This window comes from Mytilus edulis, chromosome 1, assembly GCF_963676685.1.
Source record: "Mytilus edulis chromosome 1, xbMytEdul2.2, whole genome shotgun sequence".
Classification (NCBI taxonomy): domain Eukaryota; kingdom Metazoa; phylum Mollusca; class Bivalvia; order Mytilida; family Mytilidae; genus Mytilus; species Mytilus edulis.
The window spans coordinates 52,337,368-52,359,586 of record NC_092344.1 but is presented as its reverse complement, the minus strand read 5'-3'; the positions used below and the strand labels follow the sequence as shown (position 1 = coordinate 52,359,586).

The window sequence follows — 22,219 nt, the reverse complement described above, 5'->3', positions numbered from 1 at the left end:
AAGTTTGTTCCAATACCTTATCATATTGCACCATCGTCTTTCCTTTGCGTTGAACCAACTTTACCGTTTATTGCCAATGTCGGTGTCAATTCATGGACGCAAATAAAATAACGAATTGTTTTGTTCTGAATTTGATTCATGCAAGCGGAGTCAGGCTTTGTATCCCCAGATCGAAGAGCTGTAGTCAAGCACTGGTACTACACACGAAGTAAAAAGTTTCTCAAAAGTTGTCATTCCTAAGTCTTCTAGATGATGAATCTTGAAAATAACCCCTCCTAAAGCTCTACCTCCAGCTTCCGACTGTCCATTTGCATTATCTTTAAAGTCCTTTGGGTCGTGAAAAGTTACACCGAGTTATTTGTATGTGTCAGTTATTTGAAGTAGATAGTCACCGATTTTGAACTGGAATTCACTTCTTTTAGATCGAGACGGACGAAAATGCATAAAAATTGTAATGACTATATAGGGTTAATCAGTTATAATCCTAGAAAAAAAAAGGATTGTATCATGCAATATAATTGAGGATGAGAAACAATCTCTTTTGTAATGTAATGCAAAAAAAACAACAACAAAATGACCAGCTTTTATAAAAATAAAATGGAGAATGCGCCCGTGAGACATAGATGATGTCTCCGCTTGCGTATCAAGTTATCATGGGACGGGATCAAGAACTCGTACTTGATCTGAGTGAATAAGAATTCATGCATTGTATATAAGTTTGAAAACATTTGGTTGAGGTAAACCTAAGTATAAAAGCTACAGCGAAAACGATACATTCAGAATTTTTTCCATTTTCGCAGCTCTAGGAAGTTAAAAGTGTCGCCACCAGGATTCAAATCAATGAGTTTCATAACATTTGAATAAGGCAAACTGAAATTGGAGAACGGTAACCAAATTCAGTTTTTTTGGTAAGCCTTTATAAACTTGAAGATTTATCAAGCTTTTTCATGCAATGGATATATCAAGTTCGTGGCACCATGAAGCCATTTATAAGTACCAAACCACCTTGCATCATGATTATTTTTTAGTTGAATTAATTTTGTTTACAAAGTTGCTTTATAAACTATAAAATTAAGAATGGAATAGTATGTATGATAATTCAGGAAAAATAAAGACAAATGCTTTTGGCAAGTAGTAAAATTGGGTATATTCTCTGAGTCGCCAGTTTAAATCACTCGTTCACAGTATGAATATATATATGATATATATATATCACTACTGTGCACGAGTGATATATATATTATTATTATAGTATAGTATTTATACTACATATATATATATATATATATATATATATATATATATATATATATATATATATATATGTAGTATAAATACTATACTATAATAATAATATATATATGATCATATATCATGATATATAGTATAAATATAGAAATTTGAATATTTAATCAACAACAAAAAATCAAAAAAAATCTGAATCATTATCCAAGCACTTAATTGTGGTTTGCAAAAGTATCAGTTATTCGAAATACTTTGGATTTTTCTTATCCCAGGCATAGATTAACTTAGCCGTATTTCGGGCACAACTTTTTCATTAGATTTTGGGTCCTAAATACCATCTCTTCCGGTTCTTGTTTGACTTTCTAACTATTTGATCTGAGCGTCAATGATAAGTCTTATGAACGTGCGTCTCGCGTATTTAATAACAGAGACATATAATACATCTATACTATTAAACGAGAAGACCTCATTTTGTGTGTCGCTTCTCTTCCTTCCACACTATGATTGATTTAGTGTGGAAGGAAGAGAAGCGACACACAAAATGAGGTCTTCTCGTTTAATAGTATAGATGCCTTTGTGTCCTATAGGTAACATAGTCGCATTTGTCATCCATTCTTATAATTATTCAGATTGAGTTATTTTTGGAGAAAAACGATAAAAAAGGAGTCCGGATATGATTCCGTCATCGGACTGACTTTTAGTCATAGTCATAGATGATACTTCCGGTTTGAAACATTCACAAATACAACCAATCGTATGATAGATGAAAAATAAATAAGCCAATCAGAGCGTTCTCCATATCATGGTGTTTAGATCGCAAGAACCATCGCAAGAACCACAACTATTATACCTCTTTATAGAGGACAATTGCTTTTCGTGTTTATCTACATGTAAACTACGATTATATTACTTTAATATATAGAGACTCTCTGTTTTCTGTCTACTGTTTTTCTATGAAATATGTATCTATTTTAAAAGGGCTCATACCACTTGCATATATATTTAAATAAGTAGAACATGCTCAACTTCATCTTAAATTAACTCGACCAAAACCTTTAACCTGAAGCGGGACAGAAAGACGGACGGACGGACGGACGACCGAACGAACGAACGCAAGGATGCACATAAATGGGGCATGACAAGTTGAAAGGGAAATATAGTGATTTGGCAAAAATGTAAGTAAGGTAGAGATTAGAGGGAAGTAGGACCTTTTTCAGGGCATCGAGATCGGGTGTTTTTAAGCTCGGGATTTGGGGATTGATCCTTACGGGATCTGGGAATATATTTTTCGATTTCGGGATATGAATTTCTTTAAATTCTGCATTTTGGGATTTCATGGTTAACTTTAAGCCCGGGATTTCAGAATCAGGACCTCTCCGACCACCCCTCAAATTAGCCTTAGTCGGTCTTATTCATTTATACATGATTGTAATAATTATTGTGGTCTGAGGCCAGACACACGAAAATAATTGAATTTAACACTGAGAAAGGAAACAAATATCGGACTTGAGAAAAAAGGAGAGGGCTTTTGATACCTTTTATGAAATTTTCCATACATAATATCTTTTACCAAAAATTATCCTACAACAGTTCACAAGCTATATATGCCCGCGACTTCGCGGGTGTGTTCTAGTATTATATATGCTAGAAGGTACCTTTGATAACTAGTTGAACCAGTATCACAGTACTTTGATTTAGTTATTTATGCTGTTCCATCAAAGGGACAAACCCTTTATTGTGCACCTTGTAGTTTGTGATTGTTGAATACATATATTCACATATTTGTATGCGATTTATCATTTCAATTAAAGTAGTCATCCATCTCACAATCGAACATAGTCTAAATATTTTAATATCCTTATGCATGTTTACGATATCCGGAATTTTGAGTGTCATTTCCGGCATGTGTAATTTGATACTGATAGTACACAGATTTTGCAAACTTTTGCAACTTTTGCCCAGTCAGGGAGAGACCCATTTTGGCTGTGGTAAGTGGCATGAATTAACATAACATTTAAATGCAGGACAGTTTAAAGCTGCATTCATGAATTTTTAGGTGTTTGAGTACTTTTGGTAACTTTGAAATTGATTAAACTTTTCTAAAGTCGGGGAAAGTCTAAACACCGAAAAAGGCACTGTAGGGGTAAATTTTGTACTTTATTTTACTTCGTTTAAAACCAAGTTTCTTCGACATGCATATTGAAGTTGACCCCCTTTAAATACGGATATCATTGCGGATTCCCCCGTTTTAGTTTTGTTCTCTTCTATTTATTCTTGAACTGTTGTTTACCCAATTTCAGAATTTGGCATTGTATAACTTTGTATATTAAAGATTACAATTGTAAAACAGTAGTTTTTATATATAATTACCAGGTTATGACCACTTGCCCAGGGAAGCAAGTCAACTGATACCATTGTCAACATGTACCACTATAAGTCAACTCTTACCACTGTAAACTTGTACTATTAAAAATATATATGCATGATTTTTGAATTTTTAAAATATATCTACAATGTATACTATGAAACGAAAAGACCTCATTTTGTGTGTCGCTTCTCTTCCTTGGGCTATAAATTAGTCAGCATGCCTCTGTCTCCTATAGGTACCATGCATAGTCGCCATTCTTTTGATTATTCAGTGAGATATAATTTTTTGGTAGAAAAAACAAAAATGGAAAAAATAGGTTTCCTGATATTGTTTCCAACATCAAACCGACTTTTAAGTCCTAGACAAGACATCCGATTTTAAACTTCAAAACATAATTTTCAAAATTACTTAGCGACAGGCACAGTGGCGACAATACAGGACAATAATTTTTGCATTATTCTGCATGTACATGTATACTATGATTATAATCCTATTCTATATATTTCTCACATGTAATGCATTATATTACAATTACTTTGCCTGTGTAATGCATTCCATTACACATTACTTTTTCAATTTAAAAACTAAAAACATTTCAAAAACAGATTTTTATGAAAAATAGATAAATTATCATATAATTTTGTTTCTAACATTGATCACTTAATCATTAAGACATCATAAAGGGATTTCAAAGGGATATAATAAATGTGTCATTAAAGGATTATCTTGTTAAACATGTTAAATGACTAATTAGGGCTCTGTGAGGACAAACATAAGTTGAGAAGATTTGATTGCAATAAAAACATTTTGATATTAAAATTAGGCGAAATAACAACACAGACAGGACCAAAACCGTTTGGTGTAAAATTTTTGATTGACATATTCAATATTTCCTTAAAATACATGTAATTTCATCTTCATATTTTTTCCATTCATCATTATAGTTTTGTTTAATAATTTTTTTAAAAGATTTTTCATGGATCACCAAACACCAAAATATTCCCAATATCATTTTATACATTTTATACAAATACAATTGTATCAGAAAGATGAAGACTTGATAATTTTCACCCCCCTCCTTTGGCAAATTAAAGAAGTTTTATATTTCTTACCTTAATGTGTGTTTTAAAGTTTGATGCAATTTATTTAATACAGTAATTAACTGTGACAATAATTTTATTCAATGCTTTCTTTTGTTTTTATGCCCCACCTACGATAGTAGAGGGGCATTATGTTTTCTGGTCTGTGCGTCCGTTCGTTCGTTCGTTCGTCCGTCTGTCCCGCTTCAGGTTAAAGTTTTTGGTCAAGGTAGTTTTTGATGAAGCTGAAGTCCAATCAACTTCAAACTTAGTATACATGTTCCTTATGATATGTTCTTTCTAATTTTACAGTCAAGTTAAATTGTTGACCCCAATTTCACGGTCCACTGAACATAGAAAATGAAAGTGTGAGTTTCAGGTTAAAGTTTTTGGTCAAGGTAGTTTTTGATGAAGTTGAAGTCCAATCAACTTGAAACTTAGTACACATGTTCCCTATGGTGTGATCTTTCTAATTATATGCCAAATTAGATTTTTTACCCAATTTCACGGTCCATTGAACATGTAAAATAATAGTGCGAGTGGGGCATCCGTGTACTTTGGACACATTCTTGTTGTTAATATTTTACAATATATATTCTTTAATTTTATGTATTTCACTAATTTGTAATGAAAAGTAATGTACAGTTATGGAGGCATTACAATGATTTTTAACTAAAGTAATCATTACATTACATGTAATTTTAACGCAGAAAATGTACATTATAAATTACTTTGCATTACATCTCACTGCAAGTACCTATGTCTATGACTTTTGATACCTTTTTCTGAAATTCTCTAGACATAAAATCTTTTGCAAAGATTCATCCTACAACAGTTTAAATACTTTCAGCCAAGCTCACGATTTCGCGGGTGTGTTCTAGTATAAATCGAAGATAAGAAATATATGCGAGTGTTTTATGATTTTTTTGCATATTGCTTACATTATTACATGTATTAGTGAAATTTGAATATTTATTCATCATTTAACACCTTTAGTTTTGAATGATTTTAAATAAATAGATAAGTTGGTATGAGTTTGCAATTGTATGAATTTTCCATGGTTTGAGTGTGCAGGGGTACAGCCCACAATCAAATAAATTCAACCCCTCGGATGTAATATAAAAGTAGTATACTGTAAATTCAGAATTTAATGCAATGTTTTTATTATTGTGAAAATTGTGACAGGGCTATAATCGCAATCATTTAAACTTGCAGTTTGAAAATATTGATATGAATTAAACAGGATTTTTCACAATATCGCAAAAATAAAAATCACATTTTCTGATTTTACAGCATCATATTTTTTTACTTCTTGGAAAATGTTACATGAAATACAAGTTTCATAGTCATGCCTTTTACCATACTTGTACATTTTTAATGTCACAATGATTGTATGTCTGTACATTATTTGTACATCAAAGTAAGAGGTGATTGTCTATTAATGGTGATCAATGACATCAAAGTCTTTCTCTTGTTTCTTGCTTATATAATAAAATTGAGAATGAAAATGGAGATCGAATGTGTCAAAGAGGCAACAACTAGAACCAAAAAGCAGAAAACAGTCAAAGGCCACCAATCTGTTTCATCACAGCAACAAAATCTCTCCCTCAGAGGCAGTCTTCAACTGGCCCATTAAAAAATGTATACTAGATTTGGGAAATGGACATCACACTTAACTCTAGAACATATATATACATTTGCATATACATGTAAACCAAAATTTTAAAAAATACAGAGTACAAGACTAACACAGTCCAGAGGTTCTTGACTTTGTATAGGCAGAAACATATGGTGACAACTCTTTTTGTGCTAAGATTTTATGGATAATTTAGATAAGGGGTTCAATATATAACTTATCACAATTGATTCCCATGGCCAGTGATCATGCCCTTAAAGTAAATACTATGCTATGAACACATGATGAAATTAAGATTGGAAAAAATGAGATAAAAATTACAGTATTTTAATAATATACAAATTTTGTGAAGTATTTTGATGGAACACCACAAGTACAATTGTAGAATTGCAATGATAAATAATATTTACATGTAGGTAAAACAAATTTATAACATGCTATTTCTAGTTTATTCAAATTCCCTGTGACAAACTTGCAGTAAATAGAAAATTGGAAGAAAATTATTTTTGTGCTAGGATTTCAAAGACAATTTGATAAAAATTTGTTTATAATGAAAAAAGGATACCCCCTGAAATGTATTGCATTGTTTGGTTTAGTGTTAAATATTTGTATTTTGCTGTCCAGAAAAATGTGCGAGCTGTATTCTTGGTCCATCCTGACATGTCCTAGGTACATGTACTTGTACATGTATATGTTTACAGAAACTGAAAAAATCAAAAGTATATTTTTTAAAATACATATATGTGCAATCTAACATTTTAATATATGATAACCATGATAGTAATGGGATTGTTCAGAGTTTTCAGATCAAGCACATGTATCACTGTCAGAGTTGGAATTGACTGATGGTGGGTACAAAGATATTATTTTGTTCTCTTGGGTCTCATCCCGATTTATAACTCCCCATACATAAATGTATGTTTGAATGTATGTATACAAGTTGTGTGCAAATTGAATAGTGTTCTCCTCAGGGCCGTAAACCACTGTGGTACCCTGGTGCTAGATTTTCTACTACGGTGCATTTTGGATTGTTTTATGATAAAATTTTTATCAAGGGTGTGGTTCTATAATTTTTTTTTGATAAGTTAATTATCAGTTGCATTTGCTATTTAAAAAATCTGAGGAGAACACTTGACCGTCAAAGCTGTCAAGTCCTGTTAACATAATCGAACGCAAATGTATTTTGGAATTTTATCAGATTAAACTGTAAATGCATTGTTTATGGATGTGACCATAACCATAAATACATGTATATCTGTATATATATCTTATTTTCGTTAACTGAAACAAAACAATTTAATATGTTAAATAATGATTGTACTTCAACCAGTACAATGTAAATATAGCTGTGCTGGCATTTGGAAATTACATAATAATAATACAAACATGACAAATGTACATGCATGTAACTGTTTGTCTAATTTGATGTAAGACTTTGTTTTGGTATCTGAAAAGGAACGGTTTATTCCTGATTGTCCCACTTTTTAAAATTTTAGAGTTGTGATTGTCCCACATGAAAAGTTCTGATTGTCCCACATTGTTTTATAAAGTAAAATGTTGTTAAATAAACAAGGTAACTGTTGTTTGTTTTGCTAAATAAACAAGAATTAATTATTGCACATTTAATATTATTTTTATAAATGTTTTTTAAATTATAAGTTATTAAAAAAAATGTCAAAACCGTAATTTTAATTTCATTTTCTTTATAAAGTTTGTAAATAAATTTGTAAATAATGCATGCAATTAAAAAAAAGAGGTATAAACTCATTTAAATTTCACACTTAACACAAATTAGTTGATGGAGAAATGTTTTCTCTAGTCTTTGCAATTTTACTAGGGAGGTCAGGGGACATTGAAACAACATTCTCTGCACTATTGAAGACTGCTAACACTTGCCGAACGTCAGATTCATCTGAACCCAACAACTTTCTTTATTGACAACGAAGTTGCTGTCTAGAATTCTGCCAAATCAGCCTTTCAAAGAATTACTATAAAAGGTTGTTTTTTTCCACTATTCCCAGTGTCTTTGCAATACAGTGCAGTCAAAATGATTTTTCACAAACTATGAAGAAGAACAGACTTCCATTAAAAATAAGAAGATGTGGTATGATTGCAAAATGAGACATTTAATTGCTGTTACTCTCCACAAGCCATACAGGATTAATATAAGTTGCTATAACTTGTTTCCCAATCCAATATAAATAAATATGTTTAAATTAAGAGACTAAATGACACAAAAAATAAAAACTATTTAATATTAAATTTATATGTCACCATGTGGCCTTCAACGATGAGCAAAGCCCATACCGATACTAGACTATAGCAGGCCCTGATATGAAAAATGTAAAATAATTGAAAAGAAAAAACCTAACGACCTAGTTTATGTACAAATTATTAAAGAAAAAATAATATGTTACACAGCAACAAAGGATAACCACTTATTGATAAATGACTTGGGACAGACATGCATAATGTGGCTGGCCATGGGTTAAACTTATTTGAAGGTTCCCACCCTCCATATATATGATGTAACCAGTTGAAAACAGGCTTATCTCTTCGGATGGGTACAAACAGAAATACATCTTACAATAAACAGAGTGCACCTGGACTGATACTTATGCTTTCCCACAAAAAAGACTATAAGAATAGATCTGAGAGTACTTGTAGTTACTGACAGCTAGTTCAAAGTCAATAAAAACAGATTTAAAAAAAACATGCATCTAGGACTTAAATTCTATGACTTCATATCATACTATGTTTGTTGATGCTTTAAATGTACATACTATGTACAAAATAAGATATGTAAATATTATATTTTTTCATGTTTTTATGCCCCACCTACGATAGTAGAGGGGCATTATGTTTTCTGGTCTGTGCGTCCGTTCGTTCGTCCGGCCGTTCGTTCATCCGTCCGTCCGTCTGTTCATTCGTCCGTCTGTCCCACTTCAGGTTAAAGTTTTTGGTCAAGGTAGTTTTTGATGAAGTTGAAGTCCAATCGACTTCAAACTTAGTATACATGTTCCCTATGATATGATCTTTTTAATTTTAATGCCAAATTAGAGGGTTTACCCCAATTTCACGGTCCACTGAACATAGAAAATGATAGTACGAGTGGGGCATTCGTGTACTGGGGACACATTCTTGTTTTTTCATTTTTTATAAGTGACATTGATTAGTCTGGTAGCCTGTAATTAACTGCTTCACACTATTTACAAATCAATCACTATCAAAACACTTCCCGATTGTCCCACATTTTAAAATTCCCACAAACATCTTCCTGATTGTCCCACAAAATTTAATTAAGGACTCCTAAAAAGCAGCCGTGTCCTGACAATAGATTCCTTTTAGAAACCCTCCCATAAGTGCCTTCAAATTTTTGGTATATTATTTCAGCATGTCCACTTACAAGTTTTTTACTTTTTTTTTTTACCTGTAATTTCAAAAAGTGGGACAATTGGAAAGACACCAAAGGAACAGGCCACAAAGATAATCTATTCCAAATCTTATGGTGGTTATAGTATAAATATTAGTATACAGACTTTAATCCAATTACAATGTACATGTCATAATTACTTCTCATTTCACTTTTATGGCTTGAAAAATGTGCCTGTGATAAGGAAATTTGTTTTTGAATGTGCAAGGACTCCTAAAAAGCAGCCTTGTCCTGACAATAGATTCCTTTTAGAAACCCTCCCATAAGTGCCTTCAAATTTTTGGTATATTATTTCAGCATGTCCACTTACAAGTTATGTTTTTTTACTAATAAATATTAATTATTCTATCTACTGTAAGACAATTTCTGTTGTCAGGTTGTTGTACACAGTAGATACACATGAAGCACTGAAACATCAACAAGAGAACCTTAAACAGTAGTTATATGTGGCAGTATACTTTTCAATATTGAGTATTATTAAAAATACAGTCACCTGCAGATTTACTCTGAATTTGAGGTATATGGAATTGATAGAAATTTGAAAAACAGATGTCAGCGATGGTGCCGAAATTATTACAGATTATTGTGATTTCATTAGTATTTCAAGGTAAGTTGTGTTGTTAACTCATAAAAAAAAGTTATATAATATGCTACAGTTAATATTCTTGTTAATCATGATAATACTTATCATCAGTGGATAACTTCCTGGACTGATGCCTGTGTCTTTATATCAGATTTGACAGCTCTTGATTACAGCTACTGAGATGAAAGGTTGAAGATGAGGATAAATCCGAAAAATTTGGATGAATTTTGTGAATGCATGCATGGATATGTATATTTTGAAGGGCTTACCTTTTCTAGGATGTAATTAAATACAAGGAGCTAGAAGGATGACTTGAATTAGTTTTGGGGGTTTACCTTAGCCTTTGCCATGCCATTGCCTAATTAGGTTAGGACAGGGAAAGGTAGGTTGTATCATTATTTGAGCTTTGGTAATTACCGTTGAATTATTTGTTGACAGATGCATAAATCAAAATTGATGACCTACTGACCCTATTTTCCAGCAGCTGATAGTATCTGGCATATTTTTATACCAACGCAAAAATTGAAAATTTTTTGGTCGTATATTGGTATTACGTTGGCGTCGTCGTCATCATCGTCCAAAAACATTTGGTTTTCGCACTATAACTTTAGTATAAGTAAATAGAAATCTATAAAATTTATTACAAGGTTTATGACCATAAAAGGAAGGTTGGGATTGATTTTGAGAGTGTTGGTCCCAACAGTTTATAGATTAGGGGCCAAAAAGGGCCTAAATAAGCATTTTTCTTGGTTTTCGCACAATAACTTTAGTATAAGTAAATAGAAAGCTATGAAATTATAAATTAAGGTTTATGACCACAAAAGGAAGGTTGGGATTGATTTTGGGAGTTTTGGTCCCAACAGTTTAGGAATTAGGGGCCAAAAAAAGGTCCCAAATAAGCATTTTTCTTGGTTTTTGCACAATAACTTTAGTATAAGTAAATAGAAATCTATGAAATTTTAACACAAGGTTTATGACCACAAAAAGAAGGTTGGTATTGATTTTGGGAGTTTTGGTCCTAACAGTTTAGGAATAAGGGGCCAAAAGGGTCCAAAATTAAACTTTTTTGTTTTATTTCACCAAAAAATGAATTATTGGGGTTCTTTGATATGCCAAATCTAACCGTGTATTTTGATTCTTAATTTTTGGTCCTGTTTTCAAATAGGTCTACATTAAGGTCCAAAGGGTCCATAATGAAACTTAGTTTGATTTTAACAAAAATTGAATTCTTTGGGTTCTTTGATATGTTGAATCTAAAAATTTCATTAGATTTTTGATTATGGGCCCAGTTTTCAAATTGGTCCAAATTAAACTTTGTTTGATTTCAACAAAAAATGAATATATGGGGTTCTTTAATATGCTGAATCTAACCATGTATTTAGATTTTTAACATTTGGGCCCGGTTATCAAATTGGTCCACATTGAGGTCTAAAGGGTCTAAAATTGAACATTATTTGATTTCATCAAAAATTGAATTCTTGGGGTTCTATGATATATATGCTGAATCTAACCATGTATTTAGATTTTGGATATTTATAATAATAATATAATAATGATTCTTTATTTAAAGAGGGTTACACAGTTAGCTATAAAGCTAATCTTCCCTGAGGCCCTCATGAAATACAATGACATATAACAAACAATTACAAAATATCAAACAAACACACATACATGAATAATGCAATAAAAAATTGTTATGAAATATACAATTTTCAAAACAGGTAAAAGTTACAAATTCATATATGACATATATAGTATTGCCATCAACAATATCATAAGTTTGAGTAAGTGTTAGAAAATTATTATGCATAAAAATCGCACAGCTTCTTAATGTTCCAACAAGTAATTTTTTAAATCTTTTTTAAATGAGCTTGTACTTGAGGTTGATTTTTTCAGGGATATTGGTAAGTTATTCCATAAGATAGATCCTGAATATATAAAAGATTTCTTATACAGCTCTGTTTTGGCTTTTGGAACTTGTAAATTTTTGCAAGAGGCATTTCTCAAACAATATTGGTTTATTTCTGGCATATCTTTAAATTTTTCAGTGAGATATACAGGGGCTTCATTCTTAAGGCATTTCTGCATCAAAACAGATTTGTGGTATGAGGTTCTGTTCTCTACTGTCATCCATCCAAGCTGTTTAAACAGTGGAGCTGATGATGAAAGTGGATCAGCATCTAAAATAAGTCTTGCAGCCCTTTTCTGCAATTTTATTATTCTGACTAGCTCGTTTTTAGCACAACCACTCCAAATAATACAACAATAATCTATCAGTGGGAGAATATAACCATTCAGTGTTCTCCCCAGAAATTTTGGATAGCATCACATTTTGCGTAAAAAAATTAACTATTTTTTTTTAATGTCATTTGTTGCGTCCCGTTAATGCTCTATTTCCTTTTTATGTTTTAGTTTATATTGTTCAATTCATAACTGAGAATACAATTATATTACAACCACAAAAACAGTTGTGTTCAGTTTATGTTTTCTTTATTCATTTATAGTTACAGAATTATTGTTTTCCTCTTGTGCCAAATAAAAATAAATATGTGGTTTCAGTTACCTAACAATAAGTCAAATGAATGAATGGTTCATTATAGTGCAACCTGTATATATACAAAACTAAATATCTAGTACACAAAATTAACTATTTTTATATTATATTAAGTAAAGATAAAGCAGCAAAAGTAGCAAAAAAAAAATCAATTTAACAACTTTTTTTATCATGTTTATGAAATTCATTGTTTCATGGCACTCAATGAATTAGTCCCAGTTGTTTCTTATCTTTACATCAAAATGATATGTATTTTTAACAAAGTTATCTAACAAATAGTCTGTTAATGCGTAGTTTTCTCTATTGATATATTTTTTCTGTCTACTGTCCATCTGTTGTCATTATCGTGAAGATGCGGATTTTTGTCATATCTGGTCCGGTTCCGATCCGTAGTTTACACAAAAACTTAGCCAATTATGATTACTTTTTAAAGAAGTATAAAACTTATTTTAGCTCAAAACGTAAATTCTCGCTCTCGTATTACCGGAAGAGAAAGAAAATATTTTTTGGAGAGTTGCACAAATAAACGACCTTTTTAAAAAAAAATCGTTTCAATCTTTGAAATTTCGTAATACAAAACGTAGATTTTGAATTGTTTTGTGATTGCATTTTTCCATGTCGAAATTGGTGATTGCAGACACGTGGTATTAGTCATGTCACAAGTGTCAGCTTGGGATATTCGCATCCAAACAGTCTGAGGGCAATTAACACCTGGATATTTAATCTCTTAATTGCCTTTAGTGTCCGACTTAAAGGGATTACAATTAAAGGTGATATAATTTTTATGATCATAATCGATAATAGATGAAAGTTCAAAATTGAGGACAAGTAAAATAGCATCTTCAAAATAATTATAGCGTCGCGGGAATTATTTTAGCATCACGGTGAAAAATTATAGCGTCGCGGTACCGCGACGCTAAAACGGCCTGGGGAAAACACTGCCATTATAAAATAATTTTCTTAGATCAATATTTAGAAATTTCTTGATTTTAAAGAGTAAATAAAGTCTAGATGATAGAGATGAACATGCGTAATTAATATGGCCTGTCCAGGACAGATTAGATTCAATTCTTACACCTAAAAGTTTTTCAATTGATGATTTTCGAAGAATATTATTCTCAATAGTCAGAACTGGGTCTGCTTGATTTAAACGCAGCCTTTGTCTGGTACCTATAACCATCCATTTCGTCTTATGTGAATTTATGAACATGCTATTTTCATGACACCATTTTTCAACACATTGGAGATCATCTTGTACTTTTAATCACCAATAGTCTTTCCTGATGTATGCATAGTTGTGTCATCAGCATACAAGTCTGTATGGCAGTTTTTGATGTGTAATGGAAGGTCATTTATGAACAAAACAAACAAAATGGGACCAAGTATTGAGCCCTGTGGAACACCAAAATTTTTTAAACTTTTTATCAGAAAACTGATTATTTATATGGACTTGCTGTGTTCTTTATTGGACCATAATAGGTACATTGTAAATGTCCAATTTAAAAATTTTAAGTTTTTAAGTTTAAGTTCTTAGACCACATTCATTCTCTGTCAGAAACCTATGTTGTGTCAACTATTTAATCACAATCCAAATTCAGAGCTGTATCAAGCTTAAATGTTGTGTCCATACTTGCCCCAACTGTTCAGGGTTCGACCTCTGCGGTTGTATAAAGCTGCACCCTGCAGAGCATCTGTTTTTTTTTGGATTCAGTCCAATGTCAAAATACAGCTATTAAGCAAAGTCCATATCATCCAGTCTTAGAAACCAAATGATACAAATAAAAAGAAGAAACAAAATTGTGTATACAGAAACTAATACATGTATATTATGATTTGTACACAAATTTTCTTTTCAAAATCTTATTAGTTGTTACATTTCTTTTCTTTTCCCTCTCATATTTATCAATAAAACCGCTAAACTTTTGAAAGAATATAATCTTGATTATGAATACTCAGTTATATGGACATCTGTGAACACAATTGGTTTATGAAATAGCACATTTGTACAGATAGTTAAGCATCCATCAAAATGCATGTTTGATCATACAGGCCTGTAAATGAGGAAATAAGGTATGATTGCCAATGAGACAACTCACTAGCAAATATTAAATAAAGTGGATGTACATGTACCCATTTATAGGCTACACAATTTTTCATATTTTCTTTAACAATGAGAAAACCCCATACTTTATAATTGGCTATATGAAAGGTCCAAAATGAAATATGAAACAATTCAATTGAGAACACTGACAGCCTAATTTATAACAAAACAATTTAAGAAAAACAACTTCTTGATCTACAGGCTCTGGACTTTGGACAGGCACTAACAGAATGTAGCAGAGTACATTACATTTGTAGTACATAAACTTTAGATTGACTAGAGAAGAAAACTAAATTGTACTGCTATGTACTCTACATTTATTTCTCATTTATTAAAGCTAAAAGGACAATTGAAATGTATAATTGATCAGTGAATAAAAATCTCATATTTCTGGAGCTGATGTCCTTACTGTTTGGACACCATTCATACATCATAAAATATTAAATTTCTGAACATGAGAAAGCTTCACTACCCTGAATAAAAACTGTGACATATTCTTATTAATCTTTGCATTGTTGCTTACAGTCATAGTTAATGAGCCGGTATAATTAATTTGAGAGAAAAGAATAGAATTTGACTGTTTACATGTATACCAAATTTATTAAGGAGAGACAAAATTTGTTTAAAACTTATATCAGTCATGTTATAATTTTGTTATAAATATTCCGTTGACAGGCAACCTAGAAAATAAGAGGTTGAAGACTTATTACACCCTAGTTATGCATTGATTCATGTACATGTATATCCAGTTGACACATTCTTCTTTTATGTAATTATATACCAATAATTTTATAGTTATGAAATTTTTAGCCTTTATATAAAATTGAGAATGGAAATGGGGAATGTGTCAAAGCGACAACAACCCGACTATATATATATATATATACTAGTCTAAATTGAAAACAACGTTAAAACCTAGATGGATAAAAATCGCAATTTTTATACGTGTGCATGTAACAAATTTCTTAGTAGAGGGGTCTAAATACAGCACAAACAACATTTTCAGAAGACAAAAAGAGTGAAAAAATATATTTTAACAAAACACATTTGACTAACAGGTTAAATATCTTATGTTCTTCAACCCTAATGACTACCATTGACAATTGCCTAGGTGTAAAAAAACTGATATCTATATTAATTTAATACCAAGTAGAAAACAATAAACTTGCGGCAAAGATGGTAAACCACAACATGAGATGCTAAATTTTTTACACCATATCCGGATTTCAACAATTAATGTCTCTTCAGTGATGTAAGGGATCGAAAAGTATTTGGAAGGCCATATATTATTTCATTTAGAAATCAAACAGATAATATTTTTTTCTAGTTTTAATATCAATTAAAGATTTCCCCAAAAAAATCTCTCCATGTTAAACGGATAGTAGCTACAATTTTCATTAAAATTACTTTTTATACGACCGCAAAATTTGAAAAAATTTTCGTCGTATATTGCTATCACGTTGGCGTCGTCGGCGTCGTCGTCGTCGTCCGAATACTTTTAGTTTTCGCACTCTAACTTTAGTAAAAGTGAATAGAAATCTATGAAATTTTAACACAAGGTTTATGACCACAAAAGGAAGGTTGGGATTGATTTTGGGAGTTTTGGTCCCAACATTTTAGGAATTAGGGGCCAAAAAGGGCCCAAATAAGCATTTTCTTGGTTTTCGCACTATAACTTTAGTTTAAGTTAATTGAAATCTATGAAACTTTGACACAAGGTTCATGACCACAAAAGAAAGGTTGGGATTGATTTTGGGAGTTTTGGTTCCAACAGTTTAGGAATTAGGGGCCAAAAAAGGGCCCAAATAAGCATTATTCTTGGTTTTCGCACAATAACTTAAGTTTAAGTAAATAGAAATCAATGAAATTGAAACACAATGTTTATGACCACAAAAGGAAGGTTGGTATTGATTTTGGGAGTTTAGGTCCCAACAGTTTAGGAATTAGGGGCCAAAAAGGGACCAAAATAAGCATTTTTCTTGTTTTTTTGCACCATAACTTTAGTATAAGTAAATAGAAATCTATGAAATTTAAACACAAGGTTTATGACCATAAAAGGAAGGTTGGTATTGATTTTGGGAGTTTTGGTCCCAACAGTTTAGGAATAAAGGGCCCAAAGGGTCCAAAATTAAACTTTGTTTGATTTCATCAAAAATTAAATAATTGGGGTTCTTTGATATGCCGAATCTAACTGTGTATGTAGATTCTTAATATTTGGTCCCGTTTTCAAATTGGTCTACATTAAGGTCCAAAGGGTCCAAAATTAAACTTAGTTTGATTTTAACAAAAATTGAATCCTTGGGGTTCTTTGATATGCTGAATCTAAAAATGTACTTAGATTTTTGATTATGGGCCCAGTTTTCAAGTTGGTCCAAATCAGGATCCAAAATTATTTTATTAAGTATTGTACAATAGCAAGAAATTTTCAATTGCACAGTATTCAGCAATAGCAAGAAATCTTCAATTGCACAGTATTGTGCAATAGCAAGAAATCTTCAATTGCACAGTATTGTGCAATAGCAAATATTTTCAATTGCACAGTATTGCACAATAGCAAGAAATATCTAATTGCACAATATTGTGCAATAGCAAGAAATTCCAATTGGATTTCAATTGGAGTTATCTTTCTTTGTCCAGAATAGTAGTTGAATCAACTTAAATCATTGTTTTATACAATATACAATGTATATTCACTTTTACTACCAACTGATAGATTAAAACAATCTTAACCATTCAGTAATAACAAGCACTTTTTTTACATTTTAATATTTTATGATGTATTTAAATGAGTAGTTATTGTTGCAAACTCCATTAGAAATTTGAATTGAGATCAGTTTTGGAAAAAGGGAAAGGAGGATGTGAAAACAAATTTAAAAATGGGGGGGGGGGGGGGGGGGGGGGTTTAAATCTTTCTCATTTCAGATTTCATAAATAAAAAGAAAATTTCTTCAAACATTTTTTTGAGAGGATTAATATTCAAATGCATAGTGAATTGCTCAAAAAATTTAAGTTCATTAGACCACATTCATTCTGTGTCAGAAACCTATGCTGTGTCAACTATTTAATCACAATCCAAATTTAAAGCTGAATCCAGCTTGAATGTTGTGTCCATACTTGCCCCAACCGTTCAGGGTTCAACCTCTGCGGTCGTATAAAGCTGCGCACTGTGGAGCATCTGGTTTAATCTATATACCAGATTTTGTACAAAAAGTTTAAAAAGTATGATTAAAGTAATTACTGATTACTTTCCATTTAGCATTTAGAAGCTTTTAAACGTTTAACACCTAAATTTATTTCTTGTCTATAGATAATAAATCGATGTTAAGCCCAACCCTTGTTCATGTGACCTATGTTGACCGTAACTCTTCAGTTCCCAATGCGCAATCGAATATAGCAATTTAGCTTATAAATTAAAACATAGTTATTTAGTAGTACATTTTGTACATGCATGTTCATGGGTAACATCTACATATTTTATTTGACCTTTAAATTTAAACAACAGATGCTGGTCAGAGGTCATTGCCTTTAACAACCCCTTATCAATGATGCACTGACTGATCTCTTTTACAGACATGAGGCAACTTATCTACTAACACAATTAAGGCATTGAAAATATGATTGAGGTTCCTGCTTTGAATTACAGATGTAATTTCATGAGTAGTCTAGAGGTTAAATATTATGAACAAATGAACGGAAAAATTTGAGTTATATATACAATGCAAGGCTCTCACTTCTCCAGAATCATAGGGAGTCTGGCCGCCAGACTTCTCTTTAGAAATTGATAGGAAGAAGAGGAGAAGTAATCATTTGCTCGGGGCACTATGATGTTTGGATTGGTTTTTACAATGACATACTTGTGACTCGTAATTGCCATTTGTATTCTAACTTATTAAATTCTTTTTTTGTAATATACAAATCAAATTTCATTAAATGCCTTTATTTGTGTAACAATGGCATTTCAGTTGATAACATTAAAAATATAAGAGGAATTTGAAAAATTTCTATAACAACTATTATAAACTCTTTTTAGAAAACATTACCAATTTACTTACAATACTTTTTAATGTTTAATAATTCTGACAATTGATTTATAAAATCTACAAAAAAAGAGTGTCAGGTTCATTTGAAATGGACTCAATTTGAACACTGAAGTGAAATCAAAGTTATTAATAATTATTACTTTTCATTTTCACTATTTGTAAATGAATGTTCAAAGGTTTCAGTTATTGACCTTGACCATTCTTGTAACAAATGAGATCTGGTCTTACTGAAGTCTGAAAAATTAAATATTTTGCTTCTTCAAAAAGGTCATAGAGTCCAGAAAATGATCTGAAATATATTTTTCATTGATATCTTATAATGCAGTTTATACTGCATTTGTGCAGCTCTATCATAGATACTGTCTTTTTAAAAGCGAATTTAATCAATAAATTGAAATAATGCAGTTGCATTAAATATATTATATATACATGTATGTGTAATAAAGGTGATCTAACCACATATTTATTAATGCTTACTAGATGCATACTTGTTGCTTTTTGGTTAATTAATCTCCATGGCCAGCTTTATGTAGCTGAGCCTTGCAGTTAATATCATAGAATATGGATTTTAGTCATAGTTAATTTGTTTTAAATTTTGAATACCATTTCTTCAAAATAGTTTATCCCCATTAATATTCTTCAAAGTCAAAGCTTTCATTTGGGTTCTTTAGAAATAAATGTCTTTTAATTTCTTTACTTTTAGATGAGAAATTGCCATTTTATCAACTTGTTAGAAAATTAAAATGGAAAATTTCGAATGATAAAAGCCACTTGTTTGAAAGCATGGGCAACTAGACATGCTGAATATTGCTTATGAAAGTCTGGAAAAGTGAGATCTTTATTGGTTAACGAGACTTCTGACTTGTCTAGTAGCTCTTTATATTTGTACTTGTTTGGCTTTATAAATATTTTGAAATGAGCGTCACTGATGAGTCTTATGTAGACGAAACACACATCTGCCGTACTTAATTATAATTCTGGTACCTTTAATAACTATCAAGTACAGTTCATTCCAGCTTTTCCTCATTATTCCCTATTGATAAGTTTAAGTACACACATGTATAATACATGTATATCAGAAGTTTAAGTACATACATGGTAATAAGATACAGCATAAGGTGTGAGATACAGTAGTGATGATTTACAATATATACTGCTAGGTTTAACTTTCCATCAAATTTTGTATGCTATATATGCATAACAATTACACTTATCAGTGGATGAATAGAAGATAGTAAAATTATATAGCAGTCAAATATTGCATTTAGGAACAAATTTAAAAGCTTTTATTTTTCAACGTAACTGGTTGGCGACTTAAACATTTCTTTATATGACTTGTTTTTCCATTTGCTACTTTGTTTTCTTTCAGGTATTGTTTTGCAGAGTATACGTCAGCCTCGATGTGAACAAGGCAGTTGTTATCCTGCAACTGGAGATTTGTTAATAGGTCGTGAGGACTCTCTGTCTTCCACATCAACATGTGGATTAAACAGTCCCGAACGTTATTGCATAGTTAGTCATTTAGAAGAAGATGCTAAGTGTTTCGTATGTGATTCTAGATATGAAAGAGAGAGTCATAATATAACAAACATTGTATGGTCTTATGGAAATAGGTATACACGCTGGTGGCAAGCAGAAGCTGGAAAGCAGCAAGTCTCTATACAGCTTGATTTAGAAGCAGAGTTTCATTTTACCCATTTGATCATGACATTTAAAACTTTTAGACCCAAAGCAATGTTAATAGAAAGATCATATGACAGAGGAAACACTTGGAGAGTCTATAGGTATTTTGCTGAAGATTGTGTGGCATCATTTCCGGGAGTTAAAAGATGGCCTCCTAAAACACTGGAAGATATAATTTGTGATGATTCTTATTCAGATGTAGCCCCATCTACAGAAGGAGAGGTAAAAACTTCTTACATATTTTCTTTTTAATTTGAAAAAGATGTTATGAAAATTGGATTTCACATATATTAACTATTACAATATTTTCTGACTGAAAAAATTGCCATGACATTAATCTACATAAATGCTTGTTAGTTAACTGAATTTTACCTATATAGGTTTAGTTAGATTTCCTGAAAACTTAGGTGACATTCAGACAGAGGTTAGATTAAACCCCTGATTTATCAATCAGCCTTCAAAAATACTGGAATTTTGTAAATCAACTTGAATGTAAGGATTGAGAGGTCACTTGGTCCAAATGGATGTCACCTGGTGTCATGTGAGTAGTGCCTGGCTGAAATGGATCAGTATCTTTATCCTGGAAAATAAACACTGCTTCATAATTAAATCTGCTTGGTGAAAAGTTGCTCAATCATTTTCGACTATTCAGGGTCACAAGTTTATAGAGTTAAATATTGACATTTCCTAACAAGGTGTAAGTTTGAAAGTCAAGTTTGACCTTAATATTTGGCACATGAATTTGTCAGCATTGTTGAAGATCTTAGGTTGTGACGACTTAAGGTTTCTGAGCTTCATTGGCTGACAGACATAAATTGAGAATGAGAATTTCTGTCTAAATGTTACAAAGTACCAGTGTAAGTTCTATTGATTTGGCCTCTCAGAAGCCTTTAGTTACTTTAAAAAAATATAATATGCATATATTGCTAATTAGATGTTGTACAGTAGATATGCCTCTTTGTGGTCTCAATTACTTCCTGTTATATTTTGTGTTCTAAAAAAATTTGCTTAGTTTTCCTTAACTCACAGCCATTGCAATGATTTCCATATTGAATTTTCCTTATTTCCAAAGTAGTATATATAATCTGTAATTATAAATATATACACTATACAAACAATTCAAGGGCGGTTCCAAATTGTTTTCATCTGTGCAATAATTTCTGATGTTTTGGGGAAGTGCCAGAGAATTATTGTTTGTATTCAAGATCCTCATTATTATTACTTCATTCAGACAGCACAGTATTCTTTCTTAAGCATGTATTAATGTTGTCTTACAAGTTTTGACCATCTTAATTTCTCGGATAAATGTAAAGCATGAAATATTGTGCAGTATCAGTTCAGTTTTATTTTAAAATTATATTTTCCCTATAAATGATTGTGACATCAATATGTGTTAAATATATATTTTTGCCACTGGAAACAGGTATGATATATCATTTTGAGGTTTAAGTCATTCTAAGAATTTAATTTTGTATTAATATCTGTAATTAAGAGAAT

General features: G+C 31.4%; 1 protein-coding gene across 2 annotated transcripts in view; it reads left to right on the top strand.

Moving 5' to 3' along the window:
- The first annotated feature begins 2,991 nt into the window (after window positions 1-2,991).
- LOC139513760 (laminin subunit beta-1-like) overlaps window positions 2,992-22,219 on the top strand; it is a 64,107-nt gene continuing 44,879 nt past the window's right edge. The window contains exons 1-3 of one of the 2 annotated variants that reach the window (XM_071302548.1): window positions 2,992-3,233; window positions 10,138-10,368; window positions 20,409-20,944. In XM_071302548.1, the coding sequence (XP_071158649.1) occupies window positions 10,311-10,368; window positions 20,409-20,944 (594 nt within the window). In that variant the 5' untranslated portion in view covers window positions 2,992-3,233; window positions 10,138-10,310. Of the gene's footprint in view, window positions 3,234-3,617; window positions 3,698-10,137; window positions 10,369-20,408; window positions 20,945-22,219 lie in introns of those variants that run through there. The other variant, XM_071302558.1, reaches the window with a different exon arrangement.